The sequence below is a fragment of the Panthera leo genome, chromosome C1 (genome assembly GCF_018350215.1).
Source record: "Panthera leo isolate Ple1 chromosome C1, P.leo_Ple1_pat1.1, whole genome shotgun sequence".
In the NCBI taxonomy this organism is placed as follows: Eukaryota; Metazoa; Chordata; class Mammalia; order Carnivora; family Felidae; genus Panthera; species Panthera leo.
The window spans coordinates 16,580,633-16,598,572 of record NC_056686.1 but is presented as its reverse complement, the minus strand read 5'-3'; the positions used below and the strand labels follow the sequence as shown (position 1 = coordinate 16,598,572).

General features: G+C 52.0%; 1 protein-coding gene across 1 annotated transcript in view; it reads right to left on the bottom strand.

The window, feature by feature from the left end:
- Positions 1–10,910: 10,910 nt before the first annotated feature.
- The window catches only part of EPHA8 (EPH receptor A8), a 30,139-nt gene continuing 23,109 nt past the window's right edge, over positions 10,911–17,940 (bottom strand). Inside the window, exons 8-16 of the mRNA XM_042952738.1 lie at positions 17,480–17,544; positions 16,483–16,647; positions 16,107–16,292; positions 15,738–15,799; positions 15,052–15,261; positions 13,995–14,144; positions 13,712–13,902; positions 13,081–13,254; positions 10,911–12,938 (exon numbers count right to left, since the gene is read on the bottom strand). Coding sequence (XP_042808672.1) covers positions 12,824–12,938; positions 13,081–13,254; positions 13,712–13,902; positions 13,995–14,144; positions 15,052–15,261; positions 15,738–15,799; positions 16,107–16,292; positions 16,483–16,647; positions 17,480–17,544 — 1,318 coding nt within the window. The 3' untranslated portion in view covers positions 10,911–12,823. The remainder of the gene's footprint in view (positions 12,939–13,080; positions 13,255–13,711; positions 13,903–13,994; positions 14,145–15,051; positions 15,262–15,737; positions 15,800–16,106; positions 16,293–16,482; positions 16,648–17,479; positions 17,545–17,940) is intronic.

Below are 17,940 nucleotides of genomic sequence, written 5' to 3'. Positions count from 1 at the left end.
AACTCTTGGACCCCTCTGTGGGTCACCTGTGCCCAGGTGTCTGTGGGAGGTTCAGACCCAGTGAAAGGCCCTACCCCTGGGAAGGTGGGGGTCAGGAAGAGTTGGAGGGAGCCGTCTGTCTTGCTACTCCCCTGCCTCATTTGCACCCTGTCACTTTGGCTACAGCTCTATGTGGTAGGTTCTGTTATTGTCCCCATTTCACAGAGTAGCCAACAGGGGCTCAGAGAGGGGAAGTGCTCAAGCCAAGGGCTCTCAGCAGGAGGGTGGCGGGATCTTTTCTTCTGGGAACCAGGCTGCCCACAGGAAGCCCATGTGTGCCCTGCTCCTCTGTGGTTGGTTGGGCTGCTAGGGTCAGTGCCCTTGAGTCTGTGGGACCCTGGGATTCACCATAGGAAACCTACTAGTCCTAAGATGTAAGCCTCATTGTCCGGCATCAGCTTTTCCAGTGATCAGGACGCCTTTGGTCTCCATCTGAGGGATTCCCACTTATATCAGGTACAAGGTCAGGCCAATAACTGGGAAAATACCCAGTAACTGGGGTCTGGTCCATCAGAATCTCTGCTGCTCACCCCCTGCTGCCCCTGGCGAACATGACTGGTGGAGAGAAATTGGGGGCTTCCCTTAGGAGTACATGTCTCCTCTATGGATGGGCCTCACCTCCAACCACCTTAATTTTCATCCATGTCCTGTTTTGGTCATCAGCACTCAGGGTAAGAAATGCTTCCATTCATCCATCCAATGATAGTAGTAGCAGTAATGACCATTTGTTGATCATTAACCAAGAGAAGATAAGCTATGTTCGAAGCCCTAGATATATTAACTTGTCTTGCCAAGGCTCTGTGAGGCAGGCATCTTCCCCATTTTACTGGAGGAGAAGCCAAAGCTTACGTGGCTTCTCTGAGGTCTCCTAGGAAAAGGCAGAGCCAGGATCTCCTAGACTCTGGGCTGATCCCAAGTATGGGCTTGGTTTGCTGCCCCGGGATGTCTGGGAGTTGCAGCTGGAGCTTGGTGGAGCTTCTGAGAGCTGTGGCTGGGCCATGGGGAACATAGGAGGAGGGGAAGGTGATGGCAGTAGTGGGGCAGGGTGGCTCGGAGGGCCTGCAGAGCCAGGAGGCCTTGATGATTTGCAGGCAGCTTCTTCTACTGCCCTGGGCTGCAGGTGAGAAACACTGTCCCCTCCCTCATGAAAGGAACATCAGTGTTAATCGGATCAGGCCCCAGACTCTGGGCTGGGTGCCTCATCCCTTTTGAATTTATTTCATCTTTAAAACTCAACCCAAGGGGAGAAGGAGGGGAAGGAGCTGAGAGAAGGCTGTGGGAGACATGAGGGAGAAGGTAGGAATTCCACACCTTCTGGATAGGTTCAGGGAGCCTTTGTAGCACAGAGGTTAGCAGCACAGGGTTGGGATCACGTGCCTGGGTGTCATTTCAGCCCAATTACTTGCCAGCCACATGATCATGAACAAGTTACCTCCCCTCTCTGGACCTCAGTTTCCTTATCTGTAACACAGGGCTAATGGTATATATTTCTCTAGGTCGTGGCAGGCATATGATAGGTGTTCAAAAAATGGTAATCGTTGTGCCTAAGGGCTGGTCTGCTGTCATGATTACCCCAGAAAAACTGAATGTTTTGTCTTTCTCACCTTTGGGAAGCTCATCTCTTCCTGAAGTCACCACTGTCTGGTTCTTGGAAGAGCTAGTCTGAGTCTCTTTCCCGGGCCAGTCCCTCCAGGATCTAAAGACAATTGATTGGTGATGCTCTAACATCCTCACTAGGGTCTCCCCTTGATATGGCTCCCAGACCACCTCCACCATGGTATCCTCCCATGGGCCCACTCAAGGGCCTGGTTTTTTTTTTTTTTGTTTTATATTGTTTTGTTTTTCCTTTAGCACAGTCCAGCAAATACTACTGAACCAAGACGTGGGTTGCATCAGCCTTACCCAGCCTTTAAGAAGCTCCATGAGAAATGTTCAGACAAGAAGAGAGATGAGGCTCTAGATGTGCCAGGCCAGAATGGTGCATGGCAGGAAAATCACCTGTCCTGATCATGACTCTATGCTTCCAGTAGTTCAGCTTCAGGTCCTCCCCAAATCCAGAGGTGATCCCAGATCAGGCCTTGGAAGACGCCCGATGTGGAGCTTCAGTACCAAGGACAGCTCCATACCATTGCGGGGCTGCAAGAGTACCCCCTTGGATTTGAGACTCAAGGGAGTCTGGGGAAGATGACTGCCTAATCCTCAAAGAGTTGGTTATAGTTTGACAGACCCTGACGTCTGGTCACATGGTGGAAGTGCTGAATAACTGTTGAATGAATAAGTGGTTGTCTTCATTTCACCAGGACAAGAGTTAGGCGAAATTATGGAGCATAAAGCTCAGAAAATTAGGGAAGCTAATTTTGGGGAAAGCAACTTAGGCCTAAAGTTGCAGGCAAGAGTCTTAATTTGTCTGAGCCTCAGTTTCTCCAGCTATGAAAGGATAGGAAGAAGAACACACACACACACACACACACACACACACACACACACACACAATCTTTCTGAGGCTTGCCGTTTCTTTTAAATGTTTTTTAATGTTTATTTTTGAGAGAGAGAGAGAGAGAGAGCACAAGTGGGGCAGGGGCAGAGAGAGAGAGAGGGAGACACAGAATCTGCAGCAGGCTGCAGGCTCTGAGCTCTGAGCTGTCAACCCAGAGCCCAACACAAGGCTTGAACTCATGAACTGTGAGATCGTGACCTGAGCCAGTAGGATTTAACTGACTAAGCCACCCAGGTGCCCCAAGGCTTGGTCTTTCTTGAGAATAGAGCCAGGAGTGTCTGCCTTTCCTGGGAGGGACACTGGGAAGACCTCAGGGGAAGAGCCAAATGCATGGGTTAAGCAGGGCTTTGGGACTCTGCTGTGCATCTGCAGTTAAAAATTCCATGTCCAGAATGCCCCCCTGAGAATCCTTATATTGAGGCAAAATGACTCCTATTTTGAGCATTTTGACAGACATTCAATTCTGTCACTGGGGAAGAGACTGGGGGAGGGAGGGTATCAGAGGTGACCATCTGGTCTTGGCACACACACACATACACACATGATCCTACCTCCCTCTACACACAGGCACACCACTCATATGTCACACACTGGCTCATGTTACAGTCACAGAAATGCTTATACACTTCACACACACACAAGCGTATATACAATAATATATCTATACCAATCACATATATTTGTGCATTTTATGTATGTTAATCACTGAATTCTACATACAAAAACATATCTGTAAACCTCAGCCATCCTCAGTTTCATAGCATATGATTACCCATCACAGTCATACTCACACAGACACATGCACATGCAGTAGTATACCAACAGTCATACACACACTTGAAGACAAAGCCACATGTGCCCTTTTCTACAGCCATATGCCACCAAGTGAACAAAAGTGTCCACACAACCTCTCATGGTCATCCACTTACATAAAAGCAAAAACATACAGCAACAGATTTCACCCCTTTATCCCATCACTCATCCTCTATGGCCAATGAGGTCTTGGAGTCTTAGATGCTTTCCCCCAGGAGCAACTGTCCAGAAGACAGATACAGGAGTGAACTGCTGGTGATTCCTGAGCTTTGGACAAAGCCCACATTCTTAACCATTCCCCTCAGCACAACCCACCATTACCACTCCCCAGGGAGTCAGGCTGACCTGCATTTAAATCCCTAGACACCATTCATTAGCTCTGTAACACGGAGCATGTTACATAACCTCTCAGTGCCTCAGTTTCCTTATTAATGAAATGGGGATAGTAATAATAACACTCTCATAAGGCTGCTGTGAGGACTGGAAGGTGTAATGCACAGAAAGCACTTGTCACTGTCTGGTACATGACAAAAGTGCAGTAAATAGTGATTCATTATTATTAATAACAATAAGCCACCCACTTAGGCTCCCATTAAATGCCATACAGACAACCTTCTCTTCACAGTCCTTTTCACAGGAGTGTGTGTGTGTGTGTGTGTGTGTGTGTGTGTGTGTGTGTTGGGGGTGATTGTTACATTCAGCATCCCAAAAGAATGTCAGCATTGGGAGGGAGGGGGCTGCACCCGGAATCTCCTCCCCTCACTGTCCCGTTCTCAGCCCTTAGGTCACCTTGGCCATGGTCCTCTTGAACTTCTTTCCTGATGGTTCCCAGCTTCCTTCACCTGACTCTCTACATTTACCCAAGTTCCCCAGGTCCCCTTCTTCTGTTGGGGCCCTGACATATCAAAGCAGAATGGTGGCTTTCTGGTTTATTTTGGTTTATTTTGCATTTGATACTGGACCCCTTATTTTTGGTATTCAGAGAGGAGCTCTTGTGCTAATCTCTCCACTCTAAATGCTCGTCACATTTCTCTTAAAGCCACAGGACCTCCCCCCATTCCCATCTTTTATTCATCACCTTCTACCAGCCCCAACAGAGGAGACATGGAAATACAAACTCTCCAAGGACTGTGAATTTCACACCAGCAGCTGACCCTTCTCCAGCAGCCTGAGGTGGGGGAGATGGAGATGTCCCTAATGAGGTGCCTGGGCATTGGGGGTGGAGTATGAGAGGTGACCATGGGTCTAGGTCATCACCCCCTGGGTGATGTGAGAGATAGAGGAACCACACAGTGAGGGCTGTCCTGGAAGGCAGGACTCTAAACTACTGGGGCTCTCCACCCCTTCCTGCTTCCAAGACTTCACCCGCACTCACCAACAGCCTTGCCCTTACACCATCCCAGAGACACCCAGCCACCCTCCTCCTGCTGTAGTGACCAACACTAGGCACTATCCCTCTGTCTTACCTTCATATTATCCTCTAATCCTCAAGACAAGCCTGTGCAGTGTGTTTAAGCCCTGACCTCATTTTATAGGTGAGGAGTGATTAAATGAAGCTCAAAGAGGCAAGTGACATGCTCAAAGTCACATGGTAGGGAAGGAGAAAGAAACTGGCCTGACAATAGGCAGATACCCAGGACTCCAGGAAGGATTATTTGCCTGTGCCTTTATCAGTCACTGAATCCTTACCATGATCCAGCCCTCGGCTGGGCACTGGGGTTCTCTGGCTAAATAGGGACAGTTCTGACCTTAATCAGTCAACAGTGAAGGTGGAAGATCTATTACAGTGCAACATAAGTGCTTTAATGTGGAATCCTGGGGTCTGTGGGATCTCAAAAAGAAAGAAATCCAACCCTAAATTAGGGAGAGGCCCCAGAGGTTGAGAGCTGCAGGATGAATAGGAATTACCCAGGGTGAGAAGAGAGGAGGAACATTCCTCTAGTGGAAGAGACACATGGCACAGTCATGGGAGAGGGCCAAGAGTATTTATGAGTCTGCAGGTATTTCCTCATGGCTGGAAGGTCCTCTGTGGGTTTGTGGGGGAGTAAGAAGAGGGGATGAGACAAGAGACATGGGTGGCACCAGTTTTGCTTGGCATCTTGGACCACCTCTTTCCACACTTCTTCTAACCCCCAACCATATTATCTATTCTCTTCTCCCAGTGAGTCCCCTCATAGGGGTAAGAAGGTTTGGCTGGACTTGTCCACACTTGGGGCTCAGAGAGTTGTTCTTCTAGGGAGATTTTGCGTTTTCTCAGGGAAATCCAAAGACAGCAAGTCTTCTTCAAAGAGATGAGATCCTAATGGTGAAAATCTAGGTGTTATGTTTGATCAAAAGGTAAGGCGTCCATCTGCCTGAGGACTTCCTGTTACTCCTCAAATCACTCTTATGGGAATTTGTTTCTCTTCTGCAGGTGGTGCCTAGAAGGGCAACCAAGAGCCAGAAGGTAGAAGAGTGTCTGAAACTGCTTTGGGGGACCTTTCTTTAAACACAAACTATAGGAAGTTAGGTGAAGAATCTCAGAGCCAGATTATGCTTCTGATGCCATGTGAATTTGGGTGAGTCCATTTCCCTCCCTGGGCAAGGCTGGATTTCTTTACCTAAGAAAGAAGAAGCGTGTGGAGAATTACCAAGCTGATTCCCCTAAAGTCCTCTAATCTATAATAAGAGCAAAGGGACTTATTCCAACATTCCATGATCCTGTGATTTGGCTTCTATGTTTTCTTCAGTCTATGAGCATCTTGAGGGCAAGAGTGATCTTATTTATTCTAGACTTCATATCCTCTGCCAAATACAGGGTCTGTCACAGAACAGGTGCTCGGAAGATATACATTCATTCTTTCAATAAATATCTGTTGCACATGAATGAGGGCCATCACTGTGCTGTGTACTGTTGGTAAAGCACTGAGTAAATTAGATGCAGTACCTGCTTCCTCAGACCCTACTGAATTATGGGAGCAGAAAATAAGCAAGTAAATAAATGATAAATAACTTCAACTGGCTGTAAACGCTATAAATATAATAATATTAGGTAACGTAGTAGAATGTGACTCAGGTGGAAGGTGGCCACACTCAGGCTGAACCTTTTATCGACATGGAAGAACATCCCAGGCAAAGGGCAGGGCTAATGCCAAGGCCTGGTATGTTCAAGACATAAAAGGAGTGAGGGAGAGGATGGTTAGAGGGAGGGAGAGGAAGGTTGGAGGCAGATCAGGGAGGCCAGAAGGAGCAGATCATGTAGGATATTGTAGGCCAGGTGAGGATCTTATTTTATTATTTTAAAAATTTTTAACATTTACTTATTTTTGAGAGAGAGAGAGAGAGAGAGAGAGAGAAACAAGTCATGGAGGGGCAGAGAGAGGGAGACAGAGGATTTGAAGCAGTCTCCGTGCCGTGAGATCTGTGAGATCATGACCTGAGCTGAAGTCAGTAGTCGACTGATCAATCAACTGAGTCACCCAGACACCCCACGATTTTCGATGTTATTACAAACTTGATAGGAAACTTTTGGAAGGTCGTAATTAGGGAAGTGGCATGGTCTGGTTTTTAAAAGATTCCTTCATTATGGGGATGAGAGAGGAAGCAGGGAGACCATCCCCTTAAGATGTCCAGGGGAGAGGTGGTGGCGGCGTCTCAGACCAGTGGTAGGTGGGGATAAATGGTTACATCTGGAACACAGTTTGGAGAGAGAGCTGACAAGACCTGCTGATTTTTTTTTTTTTTTTTTTTTTTTTTGCAGCACACCAGCTGCTGCCATTGAGGTTCAGCACCACGGACAGCGCACACCTGCGCGTTCACCCAAAGTCCGTTCCTGTTTCTCGGGAGACACTGAGCGTCCTGAGGGCGACTCTCAGACCTCTACCCTTGAGGTTTTTAGTCTTTATTTTTAATCATAAAACATTTCAATATACAGAAAACTCATAAATTAATGTAACAGACACGGATGTGCCCACCAAGATTAAATGGGTGTTAACATTTTACCAAATTTGCAGAGTCTATTTTTAGACTTTCAGGAGAAACACACCAGCTAGAAGTCTATTTTAAAAAGGAAAATAAGTAAAACACTGTCAATACAGCTCAGTACCCCTTCCTTCCTTGCCCTTCTTCCCCAGAGGTAACTAAGCTGAAGTTGGTGTTTATGTTTATCTGTTGTATTGTCATTATCTAGTTACGGATTAGAAACCTGTAATTCTATTGTTACACATGTTTTTAAAGTTTACATGGGGCGCGTGGGTGGCTCAGTCGGTTGAGTGTCTGCCTTCCGCTCAGGTCATGATCTCACGGTTCGTGGGTTCGAGCCCCGCGTTGGGCTCTGGGCTGACAGCTCAGAGCCTGGAACCTGCTTCGGATTCTGTGTCTTCCTCTCTGCCCCTCCGCCACTCATGCTCTGTTTCTCTCTGCCTCTCAAAAATAAAGAAACGTAATAAAAAAAATGTTAACGTTTACAAAAATGGTATAATACTGTATATATGCGGTTGCCATTTATTTTTTCACTCCATACTGTGTTATTCTTATCCCTATTGGTACATGTTGATCTACTTTGTTCATTTTAACTATGGTAGATGATTTCATTGTACTTATAAAACAGCTTATTTTCCTGTTTCTCTGCTGAGAGCAGTTAGGCTGCTCCTCATTTTTCTATTATATACCAAGGTGCAATGAATATCCTTGGACATGTATCCTTTTGCATGTGGGTATGAGTTTCTCTAGGATGTGTAGGAAACACTGTGGGTGCCCTGCCCTGATTCCTTTGACCTGCAAGTGCTGTAAGAGTTAGCTGCCAAGGGCTCATAGCTGCTCCCTTCTTGGGAACATCCTCACCCAACAAGATATACAACACCACCCACTTTCCCGCAACGGGGCAGCCTATAGGCAATCAATGACTGACACGGGGTACAAGTCTGACCTCCTTGCTTTAAGGCAGATCCACTCTGTGGTATTATTAATGCTCCAGAGTTCCCTGTGGCATCAGGTTGAAGATAATCTCCAATGAGAACATATCGTTGCCTAGCATTTCCTCCCACCCTCTCTGCCTTCCCCTGTCTCTTTCACCTGGGAGTTCTCCCTCGATAAATCACCTGCACAAGAATCTCAGGCACTGCTTCGAGAACCTAATCTGAGCACACACTAAGGTGGAGCTGTTTGGTCTTAGATTTGCTCATCTTAAAATTTACTGTTTCCAAATTGCTCTCCAAAGTAGTTGCACCAATTTGCATCCCCACTAGTGGTTTACAAACATTCCTATTCCCCCAACACCTTCATGAATACCAGCATTAGAGACTAAGTTTGCCAGTCAAATTGGTGCAATACCTATCTCGTTACTGTTAACTTGCATTTCCATGTTTACCAGTGATGTTGAGAATCTTATTTATATCTTTATTGGTCATCCACATTTCTTTCTCTGTTTCTTTGTCTGTTCATATCTTTTTCCCACTTTCTTATGTTTCTAAATGTTTTGGTAAATTGATTTTTTGAAGTTAAAAAATTTATTTTGGAAACTAATTCTCTCTTGGTTGATTATACAGCTTGCAAATATTCTCCCGGCCATGGCTCTAACAAGTCTATTTTTGTATGTATGTCATGGAAAAGTTCTCAATTTTATTGAAATAAGGTTTCTTAGTGTCTTCCTTTATCATCTGTGCTTTTATTTTCTGCTCTAAGGTCATAAAGTTATTTTCCTGGTTTTTTTTTTTTAAAGTCTTTTTAAAAGTCTTATTTTTTTTAAGTCTTTTTAAAAGTCTTATTTTTTTCTTTTAAAAGTTTTATAGTCTGCTTTTTACATTTAAACTTTAATCAGTTTGGAATTTATTTTGTGAGTAGTACCAGCAGGGATCTAATTTATCTTTTTCTATGTGGGTTGTCCTAATTGTCCTAATGTCACCCATTAACTAGACTATCCTTTACCCCTGTCATGTTTCAAACTCTCAAATACATTTGGATCTGTCCATAGGCATTATTATTCTCTGTTCTTTTTCTCTGTTTCTGTATTCCCAGAACCAAATAAAACTATCTTAATTATTGGAGCTTTATAGTAATTATTGATATCTGGTAGGTTGAGGCTCCCATTCTCTTCCTCCTCTTCTTTAAAATTGTCTTGGCTCTTCTAGGTTATTATTCCATATACATTTGGGGATGACCTTGTCAAGTTGCAGAGAAAACCCCTTGTGAGGTTTATTGGAAACAAAATATATAGATTAAACTGGAAGGGACTAGCTGACTTCATGACAGCGAGACTTCCTATGCATGAACCCCATTTGTTTTTTCTGTGGCTGTTAGTCTTTCTTCCTCTTCTCTGCATCCATACTCACACAGGGGAAATGAACCTCCAAACCCTTCTCATCCTTCAGTGCCCAGCTGAATGCTTCCTCCTCCAGGAAGCCCTTGGTGACAATCTTGGCCCTCCAGGCTTTCTCTCCTCTGACCTCCTCCAACCCTTCTGCATGCCCCCTTTCCCGGACACTTAGCATAGGGTCTGCCTTCACCTTTGTATCCCCCAGTGGCACCCAGCACATAGTAGGTGCTCCATAGGCTCTGATGATTAGCCCTTAGGGAAGGAAGTGTGTGGTAACAGGTTCTTCCTCATAGGAAATGGCTGGTCCTGGGGCGGCGGGGTCGGGGAGGCCCGGAACAGAGTTTATTTGTAGAGTTTCAGGAAAAACACACCTGGCTAGAAATCAGACGGGTCTAGTTTTACATGGTTGCTCTGCCAGTTGGGACACTGGCCTCTCTGAGCATGCTGTGCCCATCTGTAAGATGGAGACAATACTACCAATCCATAGGGCTGCTGTGATTATTAGTGAGATAACATAGGAAACACAGCAAACCTGTTTTCTCCCCGGTCCTACGTTTCCAATTCGAGGGAGGTGCAGGAATGAAGATCTTCCTTCAGCTTGAGGGCTTGCTCATCAATAGGACCCCCAGGGGCATCTTCCCCAAATGGACATAGTTGGGCTCTGCTCTGCCTTGGACGCCACTGTCCTGGCTCTGCTGCCGTCCCTTCTTTCCTGGATCAGAGGTGGGTCCTCAGCCCCTGATGTAACTAAAGCAGATGTTTTCATCCTATTGTCCCTTCCCTGCCCTGTGGCACCCAGGTCTCTCAAGGGACCCCTTGGTCCCAAAGAAGTCGTTCCCATGAAATGTTCCTGCCTTATGTGTTCCTCCTCCGGAGAATGTCTTTCTTGCACAAAAGAGCTTGAGGCAAGGGCAATGCCTGCCTGCAAGGGATTGTGCCCCAGTGTTAAGCACCATCCGCACATCTTGGGAGGGAGAATTTGGGGCCTGTAGGGGTGCTTCCTAGCAGAGCATGGGCTTTGGAGTTGGACAAGCCAGGGTTCTGACTCAGCTCCCCACAAACTTGACTTTATAGGCGAGTTGACTTCTGTAAGGCTCAGTCTCCCTATATCTAAAATGGGTGCATGAATCCTACCTCCCAAAATAGGTAAGACCAGAACAGAAAAAAATGTATGGACTGCATACACTAGGTGCATAGCATAGGCTGCTCTTCAGCAGGTGATGTCAAGGTTGAAAGGACGGAAAAAAATGGGGGACACAGGCAAAGATGAGGCAGAATTTATTCTCATTGTGGGTACGTTCAAGACTCAGGATGAAGACCACAGAGAAGCAGATCCTGGGACCCCAAGGCTACCTCACGCTCGGGGCAGGGGCCACACTTTTGCAAGTGCCAGGCTCACTGTGTCCCCCTCGACGGTGAGGATCAGAGCCCAGGAACTGGGTGAGAGTGGGCTGGGGGTGGGAGGAAGTCAGGGTCCTCCCCGGATCGTGTTCTGACCATGTTTCCGACTTCCATAGGAAGAAAGAACAGCTCGGCTATATAGTAATATAATATATAGAGGTGCAGAGAGCTGGCCGCGGCACCTAGGCGGGGCTGAGACTCCCCAAATTATTGCAGGAGGGAGGGGGGACTCAGTGCTGGTGTCTCTGCGGAACAGCTGTGCTGGCTAAGGGGAGGGCTGGGCTGGGGGTGGGGAGCTGGGTTTGCCCCTCCCTCTGGGGCCGGCAGGGGGCCCAAGGCATCCTGCCTGGTGGGGTTCCTTGGGCCCTGCCCGCCAAGCTTCCCCTGGGATGGTGCTTTCTCACCCTGGGTGCTTTTTATGTGCTTTGAAGACCATTTTTGCATTGTCAGGAGTGAGGAAAAAATATTCTGACATGGTAGAAAAAAGATATTTACATACCCTGGTGGGCCGTAAAGGGGAGGGTCAGTTTGGGGATGGGGGAGCTCCTGAAGCCCCCTCTTACCCACGGCTGTCAGTGTGGGATGGGGGGTGGGGGGGTAGAGCGCTGGGCTGGCAGGCAGGTGGCCTCAGCTCTGAAACTTGGTTGCTGTGTGACCTTGGACAAGGCACAACCCCCCTCTAGGCCTTGGTCTCCCCAGGTGGTACGAGAGGGGTGGACAGGGGGCTGAAAAGCTGGGATCTTATGGCCCCTGATCCTAGGATGGGGACACAGGCCAGGGACGGGCAGTGAGAGGTTGGCAGAGGGTCTTCCAAGTGAGGAGCCCTGGGCCAGGGAGGGGCATCAGAGCCCAGAGGGAAGTTCATGGCCCCTGGCCCCTGACCAGGCAGCCAAGCCCAGCCAAGGGCACCTGGCATACTCTGCAGTGATGCCTACACGGTAGGTGGCCAGAGGGGCTGGCCGGGAACCCTGTTTTCCTGTCGAAGCAGCGGTGGGAGCCAGGTGGAGGCTGCAGGCGGCCCCTCACCAGCTAGAGGGAGGGCGCAGACCTGAGATACAGCCGGGAGGGGGCTCACCCGGGCGGAGACAAGGGTGGGCCTCGTGCTGGTGCAGTTCCAAAGCGGTCCCTACTCCCTGACTCCAGGTGTAGGGGGAGGTGGGCATGGGCCTCTCCCTCATCCCTGTGGGTGCTGGGGCCTGGGTCCATGCTCAGTGGGCAGTGTCACACGGGTCACAGGCCCGTGACACATGTCCTCATTCATGACGTGCCATCCATGGTCACGCACATATGCCCCCCACCAAATTGGATAAGCACGCACACCACAGGCACACGTCCGTGCTTGGACCCGATGGGTGGACACACACACATGATCACAAATGTTCACAAGGGCTCCCAGGACCTCATGAAAACAACCCCTACAGCATGTGATCACACGCGCGCACACACACACACACACACTCTCTCTCTCTCTCAGAGGCAAGCGAGTGATGTCTCTGTTAGGCTCAGTGTCACTGAGGCCTCAGCCGGGGACAGATGTCCCAGCCACGCTGGGCACCAAATGCCGCTTCCCAGGCAGCCTGACTCCGGCTAACACCAGGTCCTGTGGCGGAGCTCTTGGCCTCCCTGGCACCTGAGAGGAGGGACCAGAGGCTGGGAGCTGCCCGACCTCCGGCCAACCCTGCAAGTCCTCCGATGGCCGACATGACCCGGCGCAAGTCCTCTGGTGGCCGACACGACTCGGGGCCACTTTTAGTTGCTGCCCGGGCCCCACCAGCCTCAGGTCAGAGGTGCCGACGGGGCCCCTGGGTGCTGGTCAGCTGGGCCCTCATGGTCTGGATGCTGCCCAGGATCTTCTTCTGGTGGCCCATGAGGGTGATGCCCAGGGCACGCACGTCCCTGTGAAGGAAGGGCGGTGCTGACCGGGTTGGCCTGGGAGGCCAGGTCCCCCTTCCCTGGAGCTGCCAGCCTGCCTCTGGTCTCCTGCCCTCTCCCCCTGTCCCCGCCCCCACGGGCACCACCACCCGGCCCCTCCACTCACTGAGCGTTCATACGCAGCACCATGCCCAGGGAGGAGTAACCGCCGGCTGCAAAGTGGTCCCGGTAGCGGCCCATGCGGATGGAGTCCAGCCAGTCCCCGACGGTGAGGCCCCCGCCGCCGCCCCCGCCCCCACGGAGGTCAAAGCAGCTCTGGGCAAAGGCAGGGGGCGGGCACCTGAGGCACAGGGGTCCTTGGTAAGTGGCCTGCCAGGGCCTCTGCCTCCCTCAGGGACCCTCGCACTAGCCGCCCTCGGCCTCCATCCAGGCTCAGCAGTAGGCAAAGGGTCTGAGAAGCTCGCCCCCAGGCTGCAAGGAGAGGGCTGAGGAAGGCCCAGACAGGGCAGGGGTCAGAGGCCCAGGAAGCTCAGAGGTCAAGGGTCCAGGCAGGACAGCAGTCAGGGGCCCAGGCAGGACAGGGGTCAAGGGCCCAGGCGGAATAGCCGTCAGGGACCCAGGTAAGGCAGGGATCAGGGGTCCAGACTTGATGGGTCAGGAGCCTAAGCAGCACAGGGGTTTGAGGCCCAGGTTGGGTGAGGTCCAGATGTCAGGGCTTACACTAAGTCTGAGCCTTATCTCAGGAAATACTGTGAGGGCAGCTGGGCTTGGGCAGAGCTGGGGTGGGCACCAGGCACCTGTTGACAGTGGCCGTGGCCCTGAGACTCTCAGGGCTCCGGATGAGGGCATCGAGGACACTGACAATCTGGGAAAAGCGAGGCCGCTGGGCCCTGTCCTTGTGCCAGCAATCGAGCATGAGCTGGTGCAGGGCGCGCGGGCAGCCCATGGGCGCAGGCAGGCGGTACCCCTCCTCCACGGAGCTGATGACCTGGGGTGGGGGCAAGCACAGTGCTGGGCTGGAGGCCGTCCCTCCCTCCAAGGCCCCCAACGGCCCCTGCCCAGCCAGGGTCCCGCACTCACGTCACGGTTTGTCATGTTCCAGTAGGGCCTCTCCCCATAGGCCAGCACCTCCCACATGACCACACCGAAACTCCACACATCGCTGGCGGAGGAGAAGGTCCGGAAAGCGATGGCTTCGGGTGCCGTCCAGCGGATCGGGATCTTGCCTCCCTGCAAGGCACACAGGAGTGCTGAGGGCCTCTCCCCAACCCGCAGTGGGGAGCTAAGCACTGGGTCCAGGCTGGGAAACTGGCAGTCCAGGAGGGGAGACACGGCCTCCACCTTCCTAGAGCACCTGTTCTGGTCCGGGAGACCTGCACACACAGCTGTCGTGAAGACTGAGCGAAGGAAGTGTGTGGCGGGCCTGGAACATAGTAGGTGCTCAGTAAGTATCAGTCACCAGGCTGATGCCTAAGCAAGAGACCAAGCCCACGGAATGTGGCTTGCTCATCACCCTAACTGCTCTTCCTTTCTTTCCTTCTTCTTGGGTTGGGTTTTTTGGGTTTGGGGTTTTGGTGTGTTTTCTGTTTTTGTTTTTTTGTTTTGTTTTGTTTGTTTTTGCCACAAAATCCTTTCTCTAAGCGAAACTTCATTAGGACGCTCAGTGGGTGAGACCTAAGGGAAGGTTCTCGCTGAGGCAGGGTGGGGGGCCTGGGTCCCTGCCCACTCAGCCTCCTGCCTTGAAGGCGGCCCCCAGGGCACCTCTAGAGAAACCCACAGCTCTATGGAACACGTTCTGAAAATGCTAGTTTCTAGCCAATCCTTACAGACAGCTCTGGAGTGGATTTGTGATTCAGGGAGACGCCACCCCTCCCCAAATCTCCCCGAGAGTGAGTGACGAGGGGGAGACCAGCCCTGGTGTCTGCCCAGGCCACCCAGGGGTACAGAAAGGGTGGGAATGGGGGCTCGCATTTCCCGGAGGGAGAAACAGCTGCAGAGAAGAGGTAGGACGTGCCCCAGATTGAAGGCAACCCTGACACTTCCAACTTTACTTGACTACGTGTGAGGAGCCCCCACCCCCACCCCCTGCCACCTTGCCCCTCCCCGGGCCTCCTGGGAAGGGGTGTGGACTGCGCACCGTGGTGGTGTAGGCCGCGTCGGGGTCGTCCTCCAGCACCCGGGAGAGCCCGAAGTCGGACACCTTGCAGACCAGGTTGTTGTCGACCAGCACGTTGCGGGCGGCCAGGTCTCGGTGGATGTAGCCCAGGTCTGAGAGGTAGCGCATGCCGGCACCCACACCTCTGAGCATGCCCACCAGCTGCATGATGGTGAACTGCCCGTCGTGAGTCTGTAGGGGGACATGGCTGGGCTTCAGGAAGGCTCTGGGCAGTTTGCGAAGTATAGGTGGGGCTCTGAGGACTTCCCACCCATTTTGCAGAAGGAGAAATAGAGGCCCAGAGAGGTTAAGCCCTGCGCCTGAACGCTCAGCAAATAAATGGTAGGGTGGGGGCTGGGAGTCTAGCGATTTCCACCGCACCCACCATGCCTTCCAGCTGGCTGGAGCCCTGGGTCCCCGCAGAGGCACCCCTCTGAGCCTGTGTGCAGGGCAGAGGACCCGTGCGGCAGAGGGACCTTCATGTGAGGGGGCCCTGAAAGGTAATTTGATTGGCTGCCCCTTAAGACCCCTCCCCATGCCTCACTCCCCTTCCCCAGGTCCACTGGGTCCAAGTTCCTAAGGGTGTTTGGAGGCCTCACATGATCTCCCAACACCCAGCCTGAACTTCCCTCCCCCAGCCCATGTGGAAGGACGGGTGGGGCACGCACCCTCAGGAAGGCGTCCAGGGAGCCGTTCTCCATGTACTCAGTCACGATCATTGCCAGGCGGCCTGGGGAGGGACAGAGGCAGGGGTGGCTCTTGGTGGGGGGATCAGACCTGCTGATCGGAGACCCCAGGAACATGCCCCCTCTGAGAGCTGCCAGGAGGTGGGCCAGCACTTGACAGCTTCAGAAAGCCTAGGGTTCCCCCTGGTGTCCCGGACTCTGGGCCCCCTCCCAACCAAGTCATCCAGGGACCTGAACCAGGGGGACGGGGCAGGGCAGGGGCAGAGCATGGCAGTCCAGGGATGGACCCAGACTCCTGGTCCTGGGCAGGAGGGGCCCTTCAGGGTGAGGCTGGCCTCGCCTGGCACCTACCACGGGTGACGACACCTTCAAGGCGGATGATATTGGGGTGGTCAAACTGACCCATGATGGATGCCTCGCTCAGAAAGTCCCGCCGCTGTCTCTCTGTGTAGCCGGCTTTGAGGGCCTTGATGGCCACGGGCACGTCCTGCTGCCCTGGCACCCGCAGCCGCCCGTAGCAGACTTCTCCCGACTCTCCTGTGGATCCCGAGCAGGGCAGGCAGGGGAGGGCTACGGGACCCTCCTCTCCACACCTGGTCCCTGGCACGCCCCCTGCCCCACATGTCTGCCGTACGGGCTCCTTGGTTCCCCTCTCCCTCTGCCCTGGGTGGCCCTCCCCCGGGCACCCCCCTGTGCTGTCCCCACCTTCACAACCCCCGAGGCTCACCAGAGCCGATAATTTTCTCGATGTGGATCCTGGAGGCTTCAATCTCTCTGGTGAAACCGCGGCCCGCCCGGCCTGGCTCCTCATAGTTATGGGGTTCTGCATAGAACTGGGGCTCTGGGATCTTCCCTGGGGGGTGGTGCAGGGGCAGGAAGACAGGTGGGGGTGCTGAGGGACCAGGAAAGAAGGGCCATCAGGAGGGTGCAGGAGACTTTCTTTCGCAGCGTTCTTTCTATGGGCCTGGGAGAGGTCTGGGATGGGGGCTGGAGGGTAAGGAGCATCCCTGGGTATCTCAGGATGTGGCGGCAAACAGTAGGTGCCTAATATGTGCTTACCGAGCGACAACAGGGTCTCTGTGGAGGAGCTATGGGGTCTCTAGAGGACACTGGGGTTTCCAGTGAGTTCTGAGTATATCTGCTGTTAGGTTTTCTGGGGTCACTGCTAGAGTCTTTAAGGTCTTTCTAAGTTGTTCTGGGGTAGAAACGTAGCAAAAATGTTTTCATCACAAAGGCCAATTTTGATTCACAGCAGTTCTCTAGAAGACTGTGTTAAGGAGGATTCTGATGTTGCGTTCAGCTCAGTGAGAATCAGTACCATAATACTAATGTCTACCATGGGCACAGAAGTGCGGTACGGAGGTAGGCTTTCTCCTAATTATCCTTGTTTTCTGGGGCCTCTGCAGGGTCCTGAGAAAGCTCTCGGTAGCACAGGTTCTTATCCAAGAGCATATGATGCCCCCTGCCCCCCACCAGTGTGCAGAATTGTGCGTGAGCGCACAAACTTGTGCATTTCCCTGGGTGGAGGGTTTCTAGCCTTCTCAGCGGGGTCTGCAAACCCAATAAAGGGAAGCAGCACCTGAGGCCTCAGGTCTCTATGACCTCGCTGTCTTTCCCCGGGGCTCTGCTCTTCCCTGTGGGCCCTCGCTCCTCCCACCCGTGCCCTCCCCGGGCCGGTGCTGGTTCCCACTGTGACCCCACGTCCCTGGGTCCCCCGCACTCACCCTGCCCGTTCTGATACTGCATCTTCTCGTCAGAGTCCTGGAAGGCCTTGCTGTAGCCACAGTGCCTGTGGAGGACGGCCCTAGCCTCAGCCCTGACCCCGTGCAGGGCCAGAACTCCTCCCTTCCAGCTCCTTCCCCTTCGGGGTCAGCCCCTGCAGAGGGGAGTCCCTGCCCTCCGGCTCTCAACCCGGCTGGACCGTGACATCTTTGACAGTTACAATTTGCAAAGTCAAGCGCACTCGGCCCGCACAGCAGTCTATGCATCATCAGCCCCGTTTTACACGAAACCACCCTCGGTGGGGTGGCCGGGAGGCGAGCCCTCGGGTGTCTACCACACTGTGTGACCTTGGCAAGCCCCCTCCCTCCCCTGGGCCTGTGTCTCCAGGAAATAGGACAATGCTTCCAATTCTCACTGCCTGTGACAGGAAGTACACAAGCGTCTCATCGCTACCTCCCTCTGC